This window comes from Pleurodeles waltl, chromosome 6 (genome assembly GCF_031143425.1).
Source record: "Pleurodeles waltl isolate 20211129_DDA chromosome 6, aPleWal1.hap1.20221129, whole genome shotgun sequence".
In the NCBI taxonomy this organism is placed as follows: Eukaryota; Metazoa; Chordata; class Amphibia; order Caudata; family Salamandridae; genus Pleurodeles; species Pleurodeles waltl.
In genome coordinates, this window is record NC_090445.1 from 720,658,961 (window position 1) to 720,680,181 (window position 21,221).

The window sequence follows — 21,221 nt, forward strand, 5'->3', positions numbered from 1 at the left end:
TTTGAGTTTTCTTTTGTTGCAAATAGATCTATTTGTGGTGTTCCCCACATTTGGAAGTAAGTGTTTAGTATTTGGGGGTGAATCTCCCATTCGTGGATCTGTTGGTGATCCCGAGAGAGATTGTCTGCTAACTGGTTCTGAATTCCTGGAATAAATTGTGCTATTAGGCGAATGTGGTTGTGAATCGCCCAATGCCATATTTTCTGTGTTAGGAGACACAACTGTGTTGAGTGTGTGCCTCCCTGTTTGTTTAGGTAATACATTGTTGTCATGTTGTCTGTTTTGACAAGAATGTGTTTGGGTCTTATTATGGGTTGAAATGCTTTGAGCGCTAGAAATACCGCTAACAGTTCTAAGTGATTTATGTGAAACTGTTTTTGCTGTATGTCCCATTGTCCTTGGATGCTGTGTTGATTGAGGTGTGCTCCCCACCCTATCATGGAAGCATCTGTTGTTATTACGTATTGTGGCACTGGGTCTTGGAAAGGCCGCCCTTGGTTTAAATTTATACTGTTCCACCATTGAAGCGAGATGTATGTTTGGCGGTCTATCAACACCAGATCTAGAAGCTGACCCTGTGCTTGTGACCATTGTGATGCTAGGCACTGTTGTAAGGGCCGCATGTGCAACCTTGCGTTTGGGACAATGGCTATGTATGAAGACATCATGCCTAGTAGTTTCATCACCAGTTTGACTTGTATCCTTTGATTTGGATACATGGTCTGTATCACATTGTGAAATGGTGAACTCTTTGTGGACTTGGAGTGGCAATCCCTTTTGCTGTGTTGATTGTTGCTCCTAAGTATTGCTGTGTTTGACACGGCAGAAGGTGTGACTTTGTGTAAATGATTGAGAAACCTAGTTTGTGGAGGATTTCTATGACATATTTTGTGTGTTGTGAACACCGTCTTAGCGTGTTGGTTTTGATTAACCAATCGTCTAGGTACGGGAACACATGTATTTGCTGCCTTCTGATATGTGCAGCTACTACTGCTAGGCATTTTGTAAAAACTCTTGGTGCAGTTGTTATTCCGAATGGCAACACTTTGAATTGGTAATGTATCCCTTGGAATACAAACCTTAGGTACTTTCTGTGTGAAGGATGTATTGGTATATGGAAATATGCATCCTTTAGGTCTAGTGTTGTCATGTAGTCTTGTTGTTTGAGCAGTGGGATTACGTCTTGTAATGTAACCATGTGAAAGTGATCTGATTTGATGTAGGTATTTAATGTTCTCAGATCTAGTATAGGTCTCAGACTCTTGTCTTTTTTGGGTATCAGAAAGTACAGGGAGTAAAGTCCTGTGTTTATTTGTTGTTTTGGTACTAACTCTATTGCTTCTTTTTGTAGCAATGCCTGAACTTCTAGTCCTAGAAGATCTATATGTTGTTTTGACATATTGTGTGTTTTCGGTGGGATGTTTGGAGGGAATTTGAGAAATTCTATGCAATAACCATGCTGGATAATTGCTAAGACCCAAGTGTCTGTTGTTATTTCCTCCCAATGTTTGTAAAACTTGGTTAGTCTCCCCCCCACAGGTGTTATGTGTTGGGGATTTGTGACCTTTAAGTCACTGCTTGTTTGGAGGAGTTTTGGGACTTTGGAACTTTCCTCTATTCCTTTGAAATTGTCCCCCTCTATATTGTCCCCGAAAACCTCCCCGCTGATACTGGCTCTGGTAAGTGGGCTTTGTTTGTGAGGTTGTGGCTTCTGTGGTTTGCCCTCGAAACCCCCCTGAAAATTGTGTCTTTCGAAATGTGCCTCTGCTCTGTGGGGAGTAGAGTGCGCCCATGGCTTTGGCCGTGTCAGTGTCTTTCTTAAGTTTTTCGATCGCAGTGTCCACCTCCGGCCCAAACAACTGCTGTCCGTTGAATGGCATATTCAGCACAGCTTGCTGTATCTCTGGTTTAAATCCTGATGTACGCAGCCATGCATGTCTCCTTATTGTTACAGCTGTGTTGACAGTTCTAGCAGCTGTGTCTGCAGCATCCATTGCTGACCGTATCTGATTATTGGAGATACCCTGTCCTTCTTCTACTACTTGCTGCGCTCTTTTTTGGAACTCCTTGGGTAAATGTTCAATAAGGTGTTGCATCTCATCCCAATGGGCCCTATCATATCTGGCTAGCAAAGCTTGCGAATTTGCAATACGCCACTGGTTTGCTGCCTGTGCCGCCACCCTTTTGCCTGCAGCATCGAATTTTCGACTTTCTTTATCTGGAGGTGGTGCATCTCCTGAAGTATGAGAGTTGGCTCTTTTGCGCGCTGCTCCCACTACAACAGAGTCTGGTGTTAGCTGTTGTGTAATGTACACTGGGTCTGTTGGTGGTGGTTTATATTTTTTATCTACTCTTGGAGTAATGGCTCTCCCTTTAACAGGCTCCTCAAACACTTGTTTGGAGTGTTTTAGCATTCCGGGTAGCATAGGAAGACTCTGATATTGGCTGTGTGTGGACGACAGTGTATTAAAAAGAAAGTCGTCTTCAATGGGCTCTGAATGAAGGCTGACATTATGAAATGCAGCTGCTCTTGACACCACCTGTGCGTAGCCTGTACTATCCTCTGGTGGCGATGGTTTAGCTGGATAGCATTCTGGACTATTATCTGACACTGGTGCGTCATAAAGGTCCCATGCGTCAGGGTCATCTTGACTCATTCCTGTATGAGTTGGGGATTGCATCATTGGTGGAGTGGCTACCGGTGATGGTTGCGGAGAGTGATGTGGGGATGGTGGCGGTGTTACTTGTTTAGCCACCTTTGCGTGTGGCTGTTTGTCTTTGTCTTGGAAGGCAAGCTTGCGTTTCATTTTGACTGGAGGAAGAGTGCTGATCTTCCCTGTATCTTTTTGAATAAAGAGCCATCTTTGTGTGTGATCTGGCTCTATTGCCTGTAATTCCTGTCCAAATCTATGTGTCTTCATTTGTGTGGACAGTCCTTGTTCCTCAGTGTAGGAACTTGTTTTCGGTTCCGAGGCCGGATATTTCGGTACCGAAACCTTTTCGGCTGCTTTTTTCGGCTCCGACAAAACCTTTTTTACTTTCGGCATTGTGCTCTCTCTGTGCCGAACCGTTTCGGTGCCGCTGTCTCGGTGCCGAATCTTTTCTGAGCCACTATCTCGGGCCCGAGATTGCTGTGTGCCGGTATCTCGACCGGAGTCGGATGACTTCGAAACCAGCTCGCCCTTTTTCGGTGCCGATGAACGGTCACCTACTTTTCGGGTTAAGCCATGGCCTGTTGGCGGTGGCGTCCCCTGGGCTTTAGCGCTTTTCTCGTGAGTTCTTGGTTTCGACGTCTTACTCACGGTTTTCGGCGTTTCCTCGGGATCGATCTCCTCAGAGTCGGACTCCTGGGTGGAGAATGTTTCTTCCTCCTCCTCAAAACGCTCTTGTCCTGTCGGCGCCGACGCCATTTGCAGTCTTCTTGCTGTTCGGTCCCTGAGTGTCTTCCTGGACCGAAACGCTCGACAGGCCTCACAAGTATCCTCCTTGTGTTCTGGTGACAAACACAAGTTACAGACCAGATGTTGATCTGTATATGGATACTTGTTATGGCATTTTGGACAGAAGCGGAATGGGGTCCGTTCCATCAGCCTTGAAGAGACACGTGGCCGGGCCGACCAGGCCCCGACGGGGATGGAAGAAAACCCCGAAGGGCCACCGGAGCTCTTCTTAATTCGGTGTCGATCTGTTGTAACTAACCCGATACCGAACGTAAACAATACCGACGATTTTTCCGAGATTCTAACTAACTTTCCGACCTGAAACACGGAGCGAAAAGGAACACGTCCGAACCCGATGGCAGGAACAAAACAATCTAAGATGGAGTCGACGCCCATGCGCAATGGAGTCGAAATGGGAGGAGTCCCTCGGTCTTGTGACTCGAAAAAAGACTTCTTCGAAGAAAAACAACTTGTAACACTCCGAGCCCAACACCAGATGGCGGGATGTGCACAGCATGTGTATCTGCAGCTACACATGCCATCGAACATATATATATATATATATATATATATATATATATATATATATATATGTATAAATACACCTATATACTTATCTCTATTACATACAGATAAACCTGTGGAGATACATTATGAAATTCCAAGAAAAACAGTAAAGAAATTATTATAAGACACTACTGTAACATGATCAATGTCTGCAAACCCGCTTACTTATGTGATTGTGATACCGTTCTTTTATCCTTATATACGTTTCTGTTTTTCTCCTTTTTTTTTTTTAAATGTAAACAATGTGCATACCTGTTCTAGGATGGAGGGATATAGGAGAAATGGCTCACCTTCACTGAAGAGATTCCTGAGAACCGCCTGGCACACTGCTACCTCTCTGTGAGAGAGAGATTCCAAGCAGTAGTGCTTAGTGAAAGTATGAAAGCTCTTCCACGTTGCTGCTCTACAAATGTCTTGTAGTGGCACTCCGGCAAACAGTGCAGCTGACGATGAGACTTCTCGTAGAGTGAGCATGCACAGATGACTGCAAAGGTTTACCCGTTGCTTGATGGCAAAAGTGAATGGCTGAGGCGATCCAGCTGGAAATACTCTGCTTGGATAGTGGGTACCCCTTCCTAGGAGCACTGTACGCCACAAATAACTGATTAGAGCGTCGAAAAGATTTAGTCCTGTCCAAATAAAGTTGAACACATCTTTTAACGTCTAAAGAGTGTAATGCCCTCTCCGCCGGAGTAGATGGATAAGGGAAAAAAGACTTGAAGACTAAAGGTTCGTTCATGTGAAAGTCTGACGGAACCTTTGGAATAAAATGCGGGTTAGTGCGCATTAACAGTCTATTGTGTTTAAGCTGCAGGAATGGCTCTTGGATGGAAAGCGCTTGCACCTCGCTGACCCGCCTAGCTGATGTAAGGGCTATCAATAAGGCAACCTTCCACGACAAGAACTTGAGGGAAGCACGATGGATCGGTTCAAACGGATGCTTCATCAGTTGTGCCAAAACAATATTCAGGTTCCACGAAGGAGGTGGTGGTCTGAAAGGAGGGTAAACCCTGAAAAGCCCCTTTAGAAATCTCTTAATCAGCCGAGAAGAGAAGAGTGAGGGTGTGTCATCTGAACGTCTGTATGCAGCTATAGCTGCTAAGTGAACTTTAATGGACGAGTGTGCTAGGCCAGATTGAGCTAGCTGTAAGAGATACAGCAATATTTCCTCTGGTGGTGAGACTAGAGGGTCAATCAGACGCTGATGACACCAGGCACAGAATCTTTTCCATTTACACTGATACGTCTTGTTCGTGCTATCCGCTCTGGCCTTCGACAAAATATCTCTGCAGTCCTGCGGGATATTCAAATGCGCAAACTCTCTGTGGTGAGGAGCCATGCTGATAACCGCATTGACTGCGGATCGGGGTGCCGAACCTGGCCGTTGTTCATTGTTAGTAATTGAGGTAACGGCTCCAGTGGAATATGAGGTTTGGCTGACAGAATGAGGAGCTCCGTGAACCAATGTTGGCGCGGCCAGTAGGGGGCTATCAGTATCAGAGTGCACGGTTCTGTTTTCATCTTCGTGAGGACCCTTGGGATCAACGGAATGGGAGGAAAGGCGTAAGCAAAGATGTCTGACCAGAGTATCGAAAACGCATTCCCCCAAGATCCCTTTTGGTGATGCCAACTTGCGAAGAACCGGCATTTGGCGTTGTCCTTCTTCGCAAACAGATCCACCGTTGGTGTTCCCCACCGGGAAAAAATCTGGTTCAGTACTGTCTGGTCTAGCTCCCACTCGTGGCAGTTCGATTTCTGCCTGCTGAGTGCATCTGCTGTCTTGTTGTTTATTCCAGGCAAGTGTACCGCTGATAGTGTGATGCCTTGCTGCGAGGCCCAGTTCCAGATCGCTTGGGCTTCCCTGGAGAGGGTGAGAGATCTTGTGCCTCCTTGTTTGTTGAGATAGTGCATCGTAGTGGTGTTGTCCGTTCTTATCACCACTCGCGATCCTGAGATTCTTGGGAGAAACGCTTGTAAGGCCAGGTGCACTGCCCTGAGTTCTAGCCAATTGATATGCATTGATGCCAGATGCATTGGCCATTTGCCACTTATTTTCAGGTCCTGTAACACCGCTCCCCTGCCTTCCAGTGAGGCATCCGTTGTTATGGTCCACGGGGCTGGCTGTTGAAGAAACGAGAGGCCGATTGACAGATGGTGCTTTTGAGACCACCATCTCAGAGTTCTGATCATTATCGGAGTTATTTGTACCTGGTCCTCGAAAGTGCCTGATACTTGGAGCCATTGACGATTTAGCTGCTCCTGTAAGGGGCGCATCTTTAGCCGACACAGAGGAATCAGAGGTATGCATGAAGACATCATGCCCAACAGTGATTTGAAGAGACGGACCAGTAACCTTTCGTCTTCTCTGTATGGAACTCACTAGGGTCAGTAATCTTTGTTGCCTCTCTAACGTGGGACATGCCATGCCGGATTCTGTGTTCAGTTTTGCTCCCAGAAAAGTAATATTGCGCACTGGTGTAGAGGGTTGGACTTCTCCCAGTTGATTGTGAATCCGAGATTGGTCAGTAAGGAAACGCACTTTCTTGTTGACTTGTGTGCTCCTGCGTAAGTCTTTGCCTTTATTAACCAATCGTCTAAGTATGGAAAAACCTGGTGCTTTCTTCTTCTGAGAAAGGCTGAGACTGGTGCTAGGCATTTGGTAAATATTCTTGGGGCTGATTTGAGTCCGAAAGGAAGGACGCGGTATTGATAATGGCTCCCGGCTACGGTGAATCTCAAATATTTTCTGTGGGCAGGGTGGATGGGTATGTGGAAGTATGCGTCTTTGAGGTCTAGTGATGACATAAAATCTCCTTGATTGAGACGCAGAAGGACGTCTTGCAGGCTGATCATTCGGAACGATTGCTTTTTTAGGTATACATTTAGTTCCCTTAAATCGAGGATCGGCCTCCAATCCTTCCACTTTTTCCGAATGATGAAGAACCTGGAATAAAATCCTGTTCCTCGTTGGGCCCGAGGCACCTTCTCTATAGCTCCCTTGAGAAGCAGCTTTTCGACTTCTTCTTTGAGTTGTTGAGGATACCTTGAAGGAGTCCTGCGGGGAGGGTTGGAGGGAGGTATCTGGATAAATTCTAAAGTATGGCCCCGTTCCACTAATTGTAGGACCCACTTGTCTGACGTAATGGTTTGCCATTGACTGAGGAATAAGGAGATCCTCCCGCCCGGGGTGACAGGAGGAGGACTGAGCGTAGCCGGCGCCTCGAAAAACATCAGGTTCTACGAGCTGAACCTTTGGCCGGACGGGTTGAATGTCCACGGCCTGCTGGTCTACTATAGGCTGGTTGAGTCGGCTGCCTTTGCGAGTAGTATGGGCGATACTGCTTGAGGATGATGGATAGGAAGAATATCTCTGTTGTTGATATCCCCCTCTGTATGAGGGTTGGCCACGCCCGCTAGGACGAAAGGACGATCTTCGATATTGCAGGGTCCCTAATGACCTTGCCGTGTCCGTGTCCGTCTTGATTGATTGTAGGGCTTCATCAACATGTTTTCCAAATAGCGCTTGGCCATCAAAGGGTAAGTCTACGATTTTATTCTGGACTTCTGGGCGAAACGAGGTGGCTTTAAGCCGGCCCTGTCTTCTTAGTACAGCTGCACCTGCAAGCTGTCTAAAAGCAGTGGTCGCTATATCCATTAAACAGTCTATAAGCTCTGCAGACGTGCGTTGACCTTCTTGTACAGTTTTATTTGCCTCCGATCTCGCGTCTTCTGGCAGTTGGTTAATAAAAGGTGCAATATCGGCCCAAAGTTGTCTGTCGAATCTAGACAAAATAGCCAAGGAGTTGGCAGCTCTAACTACTAGGCTGGCCATAGACGAAAACCTTTTCCCTATGTTGTCTAGCCGCCTACCCTCCTTGTCTGGGTGTGCGGAAATCGGGGCAGAAGGATTCTTCGATCTTCTTTGAGCTGCCTGAGCTACTACTGAATCCGGAGGAGGATGTCCTGTTAAGCATGTTGGTGCATCATCAGGAGCTTTGTATTTTTTATCCAGATGTGGCAAAACTGCGGTGACTGTTGCCGGATTATTCATGACTTTAAGGCCCTCTTCCCACAGGTAGTTCACCATCGGGTTAGAGCGCACAGACTTCTGAAAGGGCTCCTTAAAATCATATAGGAAACAGTCTGTTTGTTTAGTAGGTAACGGTAAGGCAAAACGCTTGGCTGCCCTCTCTAGAAGATTGTGAAAACCTCCAATGTCTTCTGGTTGGGATTCCACCTTCGAATGAGAAGGAGAAGAAGGAGCAGGGATAATGTACTCGTCCCACTCTGAGTGAGTGTCCATGAGCTCTCCTTCTTCCTGATCCCCTTCTGAGATGTCGGTGTCTTGGGGAATTGTCATGTCTGGAGTGGCCACATTTGTGAGGGGCAAGGACCTTGGTCTCTGATGTGGAGTAGAAACACCAGAAATAGGCGATGGAGGAGGTTGTTCTCCTTGAGGAGGAAACCTTCTGTTGTAATCCACTAACATCGCTCTAAGGCCAGTAAGCAGGTCGGAAGGACTATACGCCCCCTGTTGATATTGCTGATGCTCTGAGTAAACCTGAGGATCATAAGCTTCTTCATATTCCTCCTCTTCCTGGTACTTTACATTCAATTCAGAAGGACTGTGGGCTGTTCCAAAAGGCCCGTCTTCATCTGAATCTTCGTCTCCGTCCAAAAGATGTACTGGCACAAGGGAGGATACCTTACTAGGTGATGTGTGGGTTGGAGTTAACTTTTCTCCTCTTTTTTGATGTTTTTCCCTTGCGACGGTGTCGTCGACGACGTGTAAATCGAATTCGTCATGGACGGTGCCGTCGAAGCTGGACGCACAGTTATTTTAATAGCAGAAAGCCTCGCCGACGAGTCTACCGTCGACGACGGTAGGGCTGACACTGACATCAGCGCCGTCGACGATGACGAGGTGTAGACGGTCGTCGACGCTGATGTCGTCGGTGCCGTTCTCGTCAACGGTGGGGTACTTGTTCTCGTCGACGATGTCGCCGGCAGAGCCGTCGACAATGGAAATCCAGAAGTAGCTGGTGTCATCGGCAACGCACCCACCGACGGTGCCGTTGACGGGGAATCAGTCGCCGAAGCCTTTTTTCCAGTCACAGAGGAAGGCTTTCTGAAAGGCACAGATGGTGGAACAGATGAAGACTTTCTGTGCCTCTCAGAACTGGAAGAATGTCTTTTCCCCTCTTTACTTGAGACTTTAGTTGGGGAAGAAGATGGGCTGCGACCCTTATCAGACCCTGAAGCAGTCTTTTTGAGGGCTTTTCTTGAGATTTGTGAGGGAGATCTAGAGCGTGATCTTGCCCTTTTAGATGATCTCTTAGATGTTGATGATTCCTCACTCTCAGAATCAGAAACTGGATCCTTCCTATGTTTTAATTTCTGCAGCCATATTAATAATCTGCCTTCCCTGTCTTTTAAGGTCTTAGAAGAAAAAGTATGCAAATCTTACAGTCTTTAGCTGAATGATCTGGGTACAGGCAGTAAATGCAGTCTTGGTGAGGGTCTTCAGAATGAAGTCTTTTCTTCCCACAAGTCTTGCAGTCTCTGAAGACACTCTTCTTTTCCTTGTCAGACATAGTTGAAAAATAGCTGACAAATCCAAATAAATGAGTTTCTCTGAGACAAATATAGTTGAATAAAGGTGTGAAGACAGAGCAGAGCTCTGAGGAGACTCCCTAGCACGACGTGCGGTAGAAAATCTGAGGTGCTAGAGCTTCTCTCAGGAGGTTCTGAAGGGTGCTGTCGCCTGATTGGTGGAGGATCAGGTTTGGTCCTTTTCACAAAATGACTATGATAGACTATGAAATTGAAGAGGCCTAGGGCCTTTTTCTCTTCAATATGTTTTAACATTACTTGTGAAAATTGTACCGGGACTCCCATCTCGACGACGGGGAATGATTCAAGCATGTGAATCTATGAAAGTTCCAATACTGGAGTAACTATAAAGTCTGAGGGGAGTGTAATATACTCTGTTTAAGTACTTAAAATGTATCGGACGATGCCTGCCATTCAAGAAAATCATAAACAATAGGAGAGTTAAACAAGGAGGGTTGGTCAGGTAATCTCAGGGAAGCAGGGATGATAGACAAGTAACCCTTGAGGGTGCACAAAGCAGAGCCCTGCTGAGCTAGAGAATAAACAAGAGGACATCAGATAGAGGGGCAGAGAGGCGGTCAGCATACTTGTCTGTGCACCATGCCACAAATTTCTGCCAACAACAGGTGCATACCATTTTGGTGGAGGGACGCCTGGCTGCCAAGATAATGTTACAGACTTCGGGAGGAAGGCCAAAAGCGGTCAACTGCCGCCTCTCAATCTCCATGCAAGAAAGCAGAGACTGGACAGGTTGGGGTGGAGAACCGTTCACTGCTGCTGCGAAAGCAGATCCTCCAAAGGGGCAGTCTGATTGAAGGATCGATGGTCCTGCTCAATAGCATGGGATACCAGGCTCTTCATGCCCAGTTCGGAGCCACAATAATTACTTGGGCCTGATTGTTCTTGATCTTCTTGAGAACTCTGGGCAGGAGTGGTATTGGTGGGAAGGTGTAAAGGAGGCCTGAGTTTCACTAGAGACAAAAAGCGTCACTGAGCAAGCGCCGCCTTGGAAATTGCGTGTTTGCTGCAGAGGCAAACAGATCTAACCAGGGCTCTCCCCACTGCTGAGAGACCTTGCTCCACCTCCGGATGGAGACCCCATTCGTGATCTACCAGGCATTGTCAGCTGAGTTCATCCGCTCTGTCCTTCAAAGAGCCTTCTAGATGTTGAACCACCAGGGAAATACCCTGATGTTCCAGCCATGTCCAGAGGCGCAGAGTCTCCTGACAAAGGTTCCACGACCCCACCCCACCCTACATGTTGCAGTACCACATGATGGTGGTGTTGTCTGTGAACACGTGCACCACTTTCGCTTTGAGAGAGGGAAGAGATGCTTTCAGTGCTAACCTCATCGTCCTGTGCTCCAATAGACTGACATGGAGCTAGGACTCTGCCGGAGACCAGATGCCTTTGATCTCCACTTCTCCCATGTGGCCACCTCCTCCCTGGCATCCCTCATCCGTCACTACTGTCAGATCTGGTTGGGTAAGGGAGGGGGATCTGCCTCTGACCCCATCGCATTTCAAACTCCACCACTTTAGGGCTTCCTCCACCCACTGAAACCTCTGGTCCCACTGCAGAGCCCGCATAGGCCATCTAGCAGGTGTCACCAGCAGGATGCAGGAGGCCATGAGGCCCAGAAGTCTCGGAGTCAGCCTTGCCGAAATCCAGGAAAGAGGCTGAAACATCGTATCATAGTCTGAATATCGTGGACTGGCTGCTTAGGAGGATAGGCCCTAAACTGTACTGTGTCCAGAACACACCTCCCATGAAAGGGATCATCTGGGAGGGAGTCAGGTGTGACCCGTTTATAGTGAACACCAGCGAATGCAGGCGGTCTGCTACAGTCTGGAGGTGAGTGGAGACAGCCTGGTGCGAGCCCGGGTTGAACAGCCAGTCATTGAGGTAGGGGAACAGTGAAACCCCTGACCAGCGCAGATGAGTTGCAACCACCGCTATCACTATGGTGAACACCCAAGGGGCACTGTTAAGGCAAAAGGGGAGCAGGGTAAATTGAACATGCTCATGGCCTACTGTGAAACACAAGTAACTTCTGTAGGCAGGCAGAACAGGAATATGAAAATATGCGTCCTGCAAATCCTACGCTACCATCCAGTCTGCTGGATCCAGGGAAGAAAGCACCTGAGCCAGAGTGAGCATTTTGAACTTCTTCTTCATGAGGAAGAGATTGAGGGACCAAAGGTCTAGGATAGGGCGGAGGCTCTTGTCCTTTTTGGGCACCAGAAAGTAGCTGGAATAACAACCCACTACTGGCACGAAGACCCTCTCTATATCTCCCTTGGCCAATAGAGCTGTAACCTACTCGAGGAGAAGTGGCAGGTGATCCTCCATCATCCGATCGTAGGAATATAGCATGGATGATGGGATAGTCTAGAAGGGGACGGAGTAGCCCCTTTGGACTTTTTGCAAAACCCACCTGTCTATTGTGATGGATTGCCAGCGGGGCAGGTGATGGCAAATCCTGCCTCCAACTGCTCCCTCATAGGGAAGCGTCAGACTAGGAAGGTTTGGAAGCTGCAGTGGACTGGGCAGACCATTGGCCCCCTGATCCACAAGGACGATGGATCCCACGTTCCGCGCCACTCAGAGGCTGGGCAGCATGCACAGCACGGTGGCTGGAGGGAAAGGGATGTGGTTGGGCGTCCCTTCCACAGCCACAAAAGGGGAGAAAAGCAGACTGAGGGGGGTGAGTGGCAGCTGCAGCCGAAGCCCGGGACTCCTTAAAGAGCTGAGCGCCAAGTCTGCTTTGTCTCCGAAGAGATGGGTGCCATCGAAGGGCATGTCAAAAAGAGCGGCTTGGACATCACCCAAAAAGCCAGACATCCTCAACCAAGCGCAGCGCCTCAAGGCCACCTTCAATGCAACCGATCTTCCCAGTGAGTCGGTCGTATCCAGTCCACATAGTATTGTGAACTTTGTTGCATCCCTCCCATCAGCAACAGCTTGGGAGAGGATGACCCAGGCGTCTACCGGAATCTGTGGCAGCACCTGTGCATCTGTGTCCCATAAAGTATGGGGATAATGGCCCAAAAGGCATGCTGTGTTCGCGGACCCATTGCCAGACTGAAGGAAGAAAACATTTTCTTCCCCGAGCTAATTGAGTCTTTTGGATTCCCTGTCCGGGGGTGCAGAAGGAAATGCATGTGAGGATGTAGAGGCCTGGATAACCAAGCTATCAGGGGTTGGGTGTTGCGTTAGGAACACTGGGTCATTAGGCTCCGGTCTACGGCGGCAGGCGACTGTCCTATTAACAGGAGTTCCTGTGCTGGGTTTAGACCATGTCCAAGCAGGACATTAGTGAGGGCTTCATTAAAGGGCAAAAGAGGTCTGAAGAGGAAGCCCCAGACTGAAGTAACTCATTCATGAGGTTAGTCCTGACGGCCACTGAAGGCTACTCGCGCCCCAGGTCTTTGGCTGCTCTCCACTATAAAATAAGACGCTTCCTCCTCGGTAGGAGGAGAAAGCATGCCAGTGTCAGGGAAAGTGTCCAGACCACTGCCTTCACCCAGCTCAGTTGCCCAGTCCATGGGGTCATCAAGCTGGTATTCTAATGGGTCCAGCAATCCCTCCAAACTCCCACTGTACCCGAACCAATAAGAATAAGGGTCAAAGTCCGACCTAGGGAGCAAAATCCCTGCCAAAGGTGGGGTCACGCGACACTGGCCCAGCTTCGTGTCAGAGTCAGGAATGAGTATGGGATCGACGCCAACCACGGGCCCGGGTGGCATCAGGAGCCTTGACATCTGAACCATCATTCAGATCCGGGAATGGATCTCTGGGTGCTCTCCACAGCCAAGGCCAAAAACGCCAGCGGATAACCAGAGGGGGGCCCCTGCTGACCCCGAATGCGCTCCGGCTGGGTCTGACTGCCCAAAGATGAGGTGCATGGCCTCGTAAAACTCGCATAGTTGGGCAGGGGTGGCTTCAGCTCCAGGATACACAGGGAGGTGCAGAGCCGACCCAGGTGTAGGCCTGAGGACAGAGCCTTAGAACAAAAATGCTCCTTTTCCCACATTGTGTCAGCCAGCCGACATGGCGAAGATGAAGAACGCTTGCTCTTCTTCGACTTCTTCTTATGCTTACCCGACCGGGAGTGATGCAGAGCTGAGCGCTGGCCCGCAAGCAGCTTCAGGGACCGCTCCCTCAAACCTTTGGGTTCATGGCCCGCCACTTAGAGCACGACTTCAGGTAATAGTTGTGCTACAAACACCAGAGACACACGAGGTGCGAATCTGCCATGGACATCATCTGGTGACAGAAGTTGTAAGGCTTAAATCCGATCTTCAGTCATGACATCTCAACACATAAGAATGTCAAGAAAGCTTCGACAAAATTCGAAAAGTCAGGTAAAAATGTGATTGTGGGGTTAGCTCTTCTTCAGATCTGCACATAGGCTGGCACGGAAAGAAAAGAACTGACATAAGTGTGCCGGGTGGCGCCTATAAAGGTCCTGCAATGTCATATCCGGTAAACATGACACCAACAATGGACGCGGAGCTGACTGATGCCACCTGATGGCGTGCAGGGGTACTGCTCGAGAAAAATCTCCAGATCCAGACTGATGCCTGGGGAAATTCTAAGATAAGGAATCTGCAACAAGAAGTCTCTATGAGATACACAGTGTAAACCACAGAGACTTTTATAGTCTGTCTTAAAGTTTGTAACACAAGGCAAGCTTATGTATGTCTTTCTCCTATCTCCTATTGTTGTGGCACCATCAGTTTGATCAATTTTTCTCCAAAGCTATCATGTGCACCTAGTGAGGGGGTTGTGTAATGAGTCCATAATTACTGCATAGATACTGGAGAGTAAACCTTTAAAAGTTAGGGAATGCTAATCCACATTGCAGTCGAAGTGGGATTCTGAGTCAGGAGTTGTAGCGGATGAATCTCAACAAAAGCTTCTGCAAATGTTCCAAAAATCTAATCTTCTCCTGGATCTGGAGCTTAGAATATATATAGAGGCTAGGGTAGTGCGTTCCTTTTTACTGCATTGGTTCTTCCTAACCAGGAAACAAAATGAGGCAACCACTTTGTAATGTCCCTCCTAATTTCTCTACAGTAGAATAGACCTTAACCTTGGATATATCAACTACATGTGGTGCAATTTTAATTCCCACATATTTAATCTATATTTGTGCCCACTGAACAGGACATCTTTTTTCCAGGAGTTGCACTACTTTAGGTGGCAGGGACAGATGAAGGATCTTCGATTCATTCCTTTTGATTCTACAACCTGTTCCATCTCAAAATCACCTAAATGTTGATTTGCCTCTGGCAGCAAGATATTAGTGTTTTCTAGAATGAGTGGTATGTTGTCTGCATTTTGAATTCCTTCATGCCGAATAGTATTTTCTGCATAACTGAGGTCTGACTAAAATGGCATCCAAAAGGTGTGATGCTGACAGCAAACCATTATAGGAATAATAGGCATTTCTGTCTGATGCCTCTCTGAAGCCTAAATGGTCAGAAGTGGTCATCATTCATCAAAATCCTTGTCAGTAATTTACCACTGTCATATCTATATACTGGGGGCTCAATCCCCTTTGCTGCAGAGCCAAGGACAGGAAGGCCCAGTCCACCCAGTTAAAGGTGCCAAGAGAAACTGGCAAGGTCAGTGATTTTTTGTTATGGCCATTTTCAACAAGGTGAACTGTGCGTCTTGTTATCAAGCAACTGACTCAGTCTTATGAAACCACAACGGTCCTCATGGATCAGATCTTGCAAGATTGTTTCAAGTCTAGAGGCTAAAATGTTTGTGAACAGTTTAGTATCAAATTTGAGGAAGGGTGGGTCCTGTAGAAAGAGCTGAGGACTGTATCCCTAACTAGCTTGGGAATAACCAATATTGTAGCTTTGTCTTACTGTCTTGGCGTCACCTTTTTAACAATTGGAATTTGCTCCAAAAACAAGGAAGAGCCCAGTGTTGGGATTCTGAATGGTCCCCGCAGCAGCCACATCTCCGCACACCTGAGACACCTGCATTGGCTCCCAGTCAGCAAAAGGATCACCTTCCGACTTCTCACCCACGCACACAAAGCCCTCCACGACAAGGGACCGGAATACCTCAACAGACGCCTCAGCTTCTACGTCCCCACCTGCCTCCTCCGCTCCTCTGGCCTCGCACTCGCTGCTGTCCCTCGCATCCGCCGCTCCACGGCGGGTAGGAGATCTTTCTCCTTCCTGGCGGCCAAGACCTGGAACTCCCTCCCCACCAGCCTCAGGACCACCCAGGACCACTCCGCTTTCCGGAGACTCCTAAAGACCTGGCTGTTCGAGCAGCGATAACCCCCCTTTTTCCCCTAGCGCCTTGAGACCCGCACGGGTGAGTAGCGCGCTTTATAAATGTTAATGATTTGATTTGATTTGATTTGATCCCAAGAGCAGTAACATGTCCTAGAGGAAGAAGAGGATTTTGCCTTGCTTTGATTTTTTGTTGTTAATTTTGGTGAAAAGATCTTTTGGGAGATTATTCCTCATCAATGGACCTATCTGAAGGGGAATGGGAACACTTTGGCATTTCCCAGCCAGTCCTGACAAAAAAATTGGCTTGGCCTCCTACTCTCTGTTTACCTTCAGGTGCCGCACTCAACAGGAGTTACAAGCCAAGGAGTTGTGTTTTGATCACAGACACTGCCTGCAGATGTTGTGTGGATATCACAAAGACAACTTCTTATGCCAAATGTGAACTGATTTAAATCCATTAATCCTAGAAGAAGACATTTGACCTGGTTGCTGTCAAAATTTGAGGAATTGTGTTGGTAAAGCACCAAGACGACCTCTGAACCCATGTTGTTGACATGCAGAAACACCAGGAACTGATATAAGAATACCAGCTGGCGCCTTAAATACTGCTATGTCATCACAACCAGGGTGCCAGAGTTGCGGTTTAGACTATATGATGCCACCTGGCAGTGCTGAAGAGCTCTTACTGGCAAAGAGTTTATGGATCAAGTCTGGCACATGGAGATTATTTAGAGGGTAAGGAATCTGCAGAAACAAGTACTTTTCTGAACAGGAGCAAAGCACACACAATATCACTAAAAGTTGAAGGGGGCTCGGGCCAAACTGTAACAGGGCATAGTATTATTGCAGTTATTTTTTAATTGCAATATTTCTTTAATGCCGTTCCAGAACTCCCCATAATACCCTTGGCTTATAAGTAAAAGCTGGGAAAGCACAACAACGAGGTTCTATTTAATTTACATCATTCCTCCTCAAGCTACTAAACTCACATTTTCACAAATATTCAAAATGTTAATGTGTCCTCTCCAACTCCACATCGAATCATTTAAATATTGAGCGGTAGAGGTGGAACAGCGATAATGAATACATTCACACAGAAGCACAATTACCTATTTCAATTTTCTCCAGGTTTTCTAAATTCAGCCGCTGATACTGATTAACTTTGTCAACTTCGTCATCATAGCTGAAAGTTAAAGGAAGACCAAAGTTATTTACCGGTACTAATAGTTCTTCAGTAGGCATGACTTGCATATTTTAATTTTTAAAGCATTTTATTGATTTTCAAATAACTTAAAATGATCAGCCAAAAAAATAAACTGAACAGCCATGAACAGTTTTGCACACTTTCTCCCTAACGTGTGTGTCCCCTTTCCGTCATCCCCACCCAGGTGTATGTATTGTCACAATCCAAGGGGCTGGGACAGGATCTCCTTCCTGTTTCCTTGATGTTGTCTAGGCATTCCGTTTTTGCCCTCATTTACTGCTGTGTTTCCTCTTGAAAATCTATGTCGCTTTGAGTCCCCATGATCTGCCCACCTCATACTTTTTCATATTTATGAGGTATACCCTGCCCTTGTCGACAACTATTTCTTTTGTCCTGTATATTTCCATTTCCACTACCCATTCTTACAGTCTTGGGTATGATGTACTACCCCATTCTGGGCAATTTCTCCCTTTGCTATAATGCATCCTAACAAACAATAATTTATTGTTAGATGTTGCATCGGATACCTCCTTGCATAGGTTCACTGGTATTCTCCCTTGTTTGTGCAGGGGCAGCAAAAATTCTATTCAATTCAATTAAATAATGTTTAGCCCAGCATGTTTTTTTAAAGAAGAAATGTTATTTTGTTTAGGAGTATCCTTACGAAGACTGTCAAAATGAAGCTAGTTAAACAGAGAACTTTCTAATGAAGAGAACATTTTTCAAACCTTTATTCATATTTGAAAAAGACAAAGAACAAACAAAAACAGTATCAACAGAGAAAGGTGAATGGCATTACAAAATGACCAAACAATGTTGTGAATGGACCCATGTCAAACGGAAAAGAAGTGCATGAAGTAAAGATAACAATAACTCTTGATCATTAGTGATAGGCAATAGCATCTAGGTCACACAATTCACTGTTAGTATGAAGCTCAAATGTATCACACTTCTGTCAAATATCCTTTGACCTGAATTTTGTATTAAACAATGCAAAATAGGCATGCGCTGAATCATCATTATAATAAATCATGTCTGCTATCCAATCTTTAGGAGGTTAGACCATGAAAAGCATCCATAACAGCACATCTCTCAATCTAACAATCAACCCTAAGAAACAACATGCATGATTGATTTCTATATGAAGCCAAGTAGAAATACAAGTGTGTAGCATGAATCTGTGTTTCCAGTATTGAGAACACTACCTCATCTATTGTTGCAAGACAGTAAGTTCCCAGTAAGTAAGTCAAAAGGACTATGTGCTTGCTGGGAAAACGTCACACTCTATGAACGTTTTCATGGAGGAGACAAGTTTTGTAGGTGTGAAGGTATCTAATAGAATGCCTGGGAAGGCTAGCTCTGGAGACCAATAAAGCTAGTTCAAAGGAAAGGAAGGCTAACTAAATGTAAAGGTCAGTCACCATGGGGTAAACTGCTGGTGAACTGCAGTTTCAAGGTCGGGTTCATGTCTGATTGTACTAAAGCGGAGACCATCACAGAGAATGATTTCTGAGTGCTCTGCTGTTTCAAGGTTGGAATATTTATTCTCAATCAGGCAGGCTATATTAAGGATTGTGCATGTTTCGCCTCACTTACTGAGTTTGCATGAGCATTCCCATGATAGAAATACAGGGATTAATCCGCCCACGATGAAAGACGGGTTTCTTACAGCATTCTCAAAGGGAAGAATAGTTTGCCTCGCAAGGTTGCTTGTTTACTCTTTAATTTATTGTTTCAGGTGGTTTGTGGAAAACAAACATAATTTAGATAGACCTATGCTAACAACAAAATACATGTACAAAAAGTGACACACGCTGTTCGAAGGTAGTTTCTAAAACACCTTTCTTTTTGTTTTTATTTGGCAAAATGAAAACAAAATCACAGTGATGGAAAGTGGGCTAGGAAGACTGCCGGGACTAGCAGAACAAGTTACTTACCTATGGTAACGTTCCTTCTGATGAATACTCTAACCACAAACTACTAACTTTTTTAATATCCTCGGGTGAGACTAGATACAGAACTTTTTCAGCAATTGCATCTGTGCTGCCTCCAGAAGTGACAGTAAGAACTCAAATGTAGACACCACCCTTGTGCGCTAACTTTAACATTTTCTGAACTCTTCCACATGCCCAGATATGGATCTTCCACATCCCCAAGTGTGGATTGCTCAAGACAGGCTGAAAGCATGACTATGTGCAAAAATCCAACTTGGGACCTTTTTTTTTATTTTAGAACCATCAACGTCCACTCCATAGAACAGGAATTAAAGAGAATGATGCTAAATTCATGGTTAGAGTATTCCTCCAGAAAAAACATAACCCACAGTAACTTGTTCTCCTGATGGATACTTCTAAATTGCAGATTCACCATCTTTTAATGGATACAAAAGTAGTACTTCCAAAAAGGTGGAAGATCGGAAGTGTGGACTTACACCACAACATCCTGAGAAGCAGAGGAAATGGTCACCTTTGCTGGCATCACCTTTTAAACAACTGGAATCTGTTCCAAATACAAGGAAGAGCCCAGTGTTAGGATTCTGAATGGTCTGGGAGCCAAAGCATGCCATAGAGGAGGAAGAGGATGAGGCCTTGCTTTGAATTTTTTGTGGGAAGATCTTTTTGGAGATTATTCCTTGTCAAAAGACATACCTGAAAGGGAATGTGACCATTTGAAACAGTAAGGCCTGGTGCCGGTGTGGCTAGATGGCCATAGAGCAACACAGCAAATGTCCAGTAAGGGAACACCTCTCATCCATGCCATGGTGGCGGCCACAGGTCTGATGGAATGATTCCAAAGGCCCACAGGAAATTTCTTCTTGGCCAGGGCATTACAAATTTTTATGCAAAGGGCGATCCCTCTAGACAAGGTACATTTCAAAAGCTCTTCCTTTCTTACTATTTTTGTTGTATTTTTAATTTATTTAGTAATTTTAAGGGCTCAAAACCCAAAGGTGTCCTGGCGCAGATATAAGGCAATTCAACATTATAGTGGGGGGGGGGGGGGGGGGGGGTGACAGAAATTCCACAGCAGAAACAATTATAGCTTATTAAATAGTTATGCTTGCCTTACGAGCCTTTCAAATGTTGGATTCGAAATTAATTTAAATGGGCACCTTACTCCATGCCTATTCTGTAGCTCCAGAGAATGTCTGTCTACCCATTCTTCTTCTTCGAAACTTAAGTATGGTCCTAAGATTTGCCGTAGAAGAACAAAAAATTCTCGAGAGAGTATGTTTTTTTAAACCTGGAGGAGATATAGTTAGCTTGTTTAAGTTAATAGGCCTGGTGGCACATACAGAGGGCCTTGAGCTAGGATCTGTTCTGAACCAGGAGCCAGTGTAATTTCCTTCAACATGCTGAAATACTACCAAATTGCCAATTCCCAAATATCAACCTTATAGCTGCGTTCAGAACTAACTGTAATTTACGCATCAGATAGTCAGGTAGGCTAAAATAATGCATTGCAGTAGTCCTGTCTGCTGATGATTAACGACTGGATTAATAACTGACTGGCCTGTCGGTGGATCAGTATTAAAATATTTTTGATGTGCTTCATAATCATGAAGCACCTATTCATGAGGTTTCGTATGTGAGGTTCAAATTACAATTTATTGTCAAATATAACCCCCCAATTGCAAGCTGCAGTTGCTGGGGACAGACAAGCTCATAATGGCTGAGGCCACCAAGAACAGGACCAGCAAGATTGATTGCCAAACACTAATACTTCAGTTTTGTCAGAATTTAGGCACAGGAAATTTGTATTAATCCAACTGGCTACCTCTACAAGACATTGTTTGAACTGGTCCTGCTGGCGGCTGAGATTACCCTCCATACGAATAACCAACTGAGCGTCATCAGTGTAGCCATAAAACTGAAAATCAAAGGAAGCAACCAAGTCAGCTATAGGAGCCTAATATTTTAGGCTTAAGCAAAAAGACTGCCACGGGGTACTCTTTTTACATTTTAACATTTATTATCACGCGCTTTCTACAAATAAAGATTCCCCAACATTATAAATTTTAGAAAATTATTTATTCTCCATGACTAGTAGTCTCAGAATAATCCCTGCTGGTAACTTTAATACTGTTTGTCCTGTACAACTAATCTAATACAATGGGAAGATGGGAGCGT

At 45.8% G+C, this 21,221-nt stretch overlaps 1 protein-coding gene across 3 annotated transcripts in view; it reads right to left on the reverse strand.

The window, feature by feature from the left end:
- Positions 1-21,221, reverse strand: part of INPP5F (inositol polyphosphate-5-phosphatase F) — an 855,919-nt gene that overhangs the window by 42,558 nt on the left and 792,140 nt on the right. For all 3 annotated transcript variants that reach the window (XM_069239234.1, XM_069239233.1, XM_069239235.1), the window contains one exon: positions 16,997-17,070. In XM_069239234.1, coding sequence (XP_069095335.1) covers positions 16,997-17,070 — 74 coding nt within the window. The remainder of the gene's footprint in view (positions 1-16,996; positions 17,071-21,221) is intronic.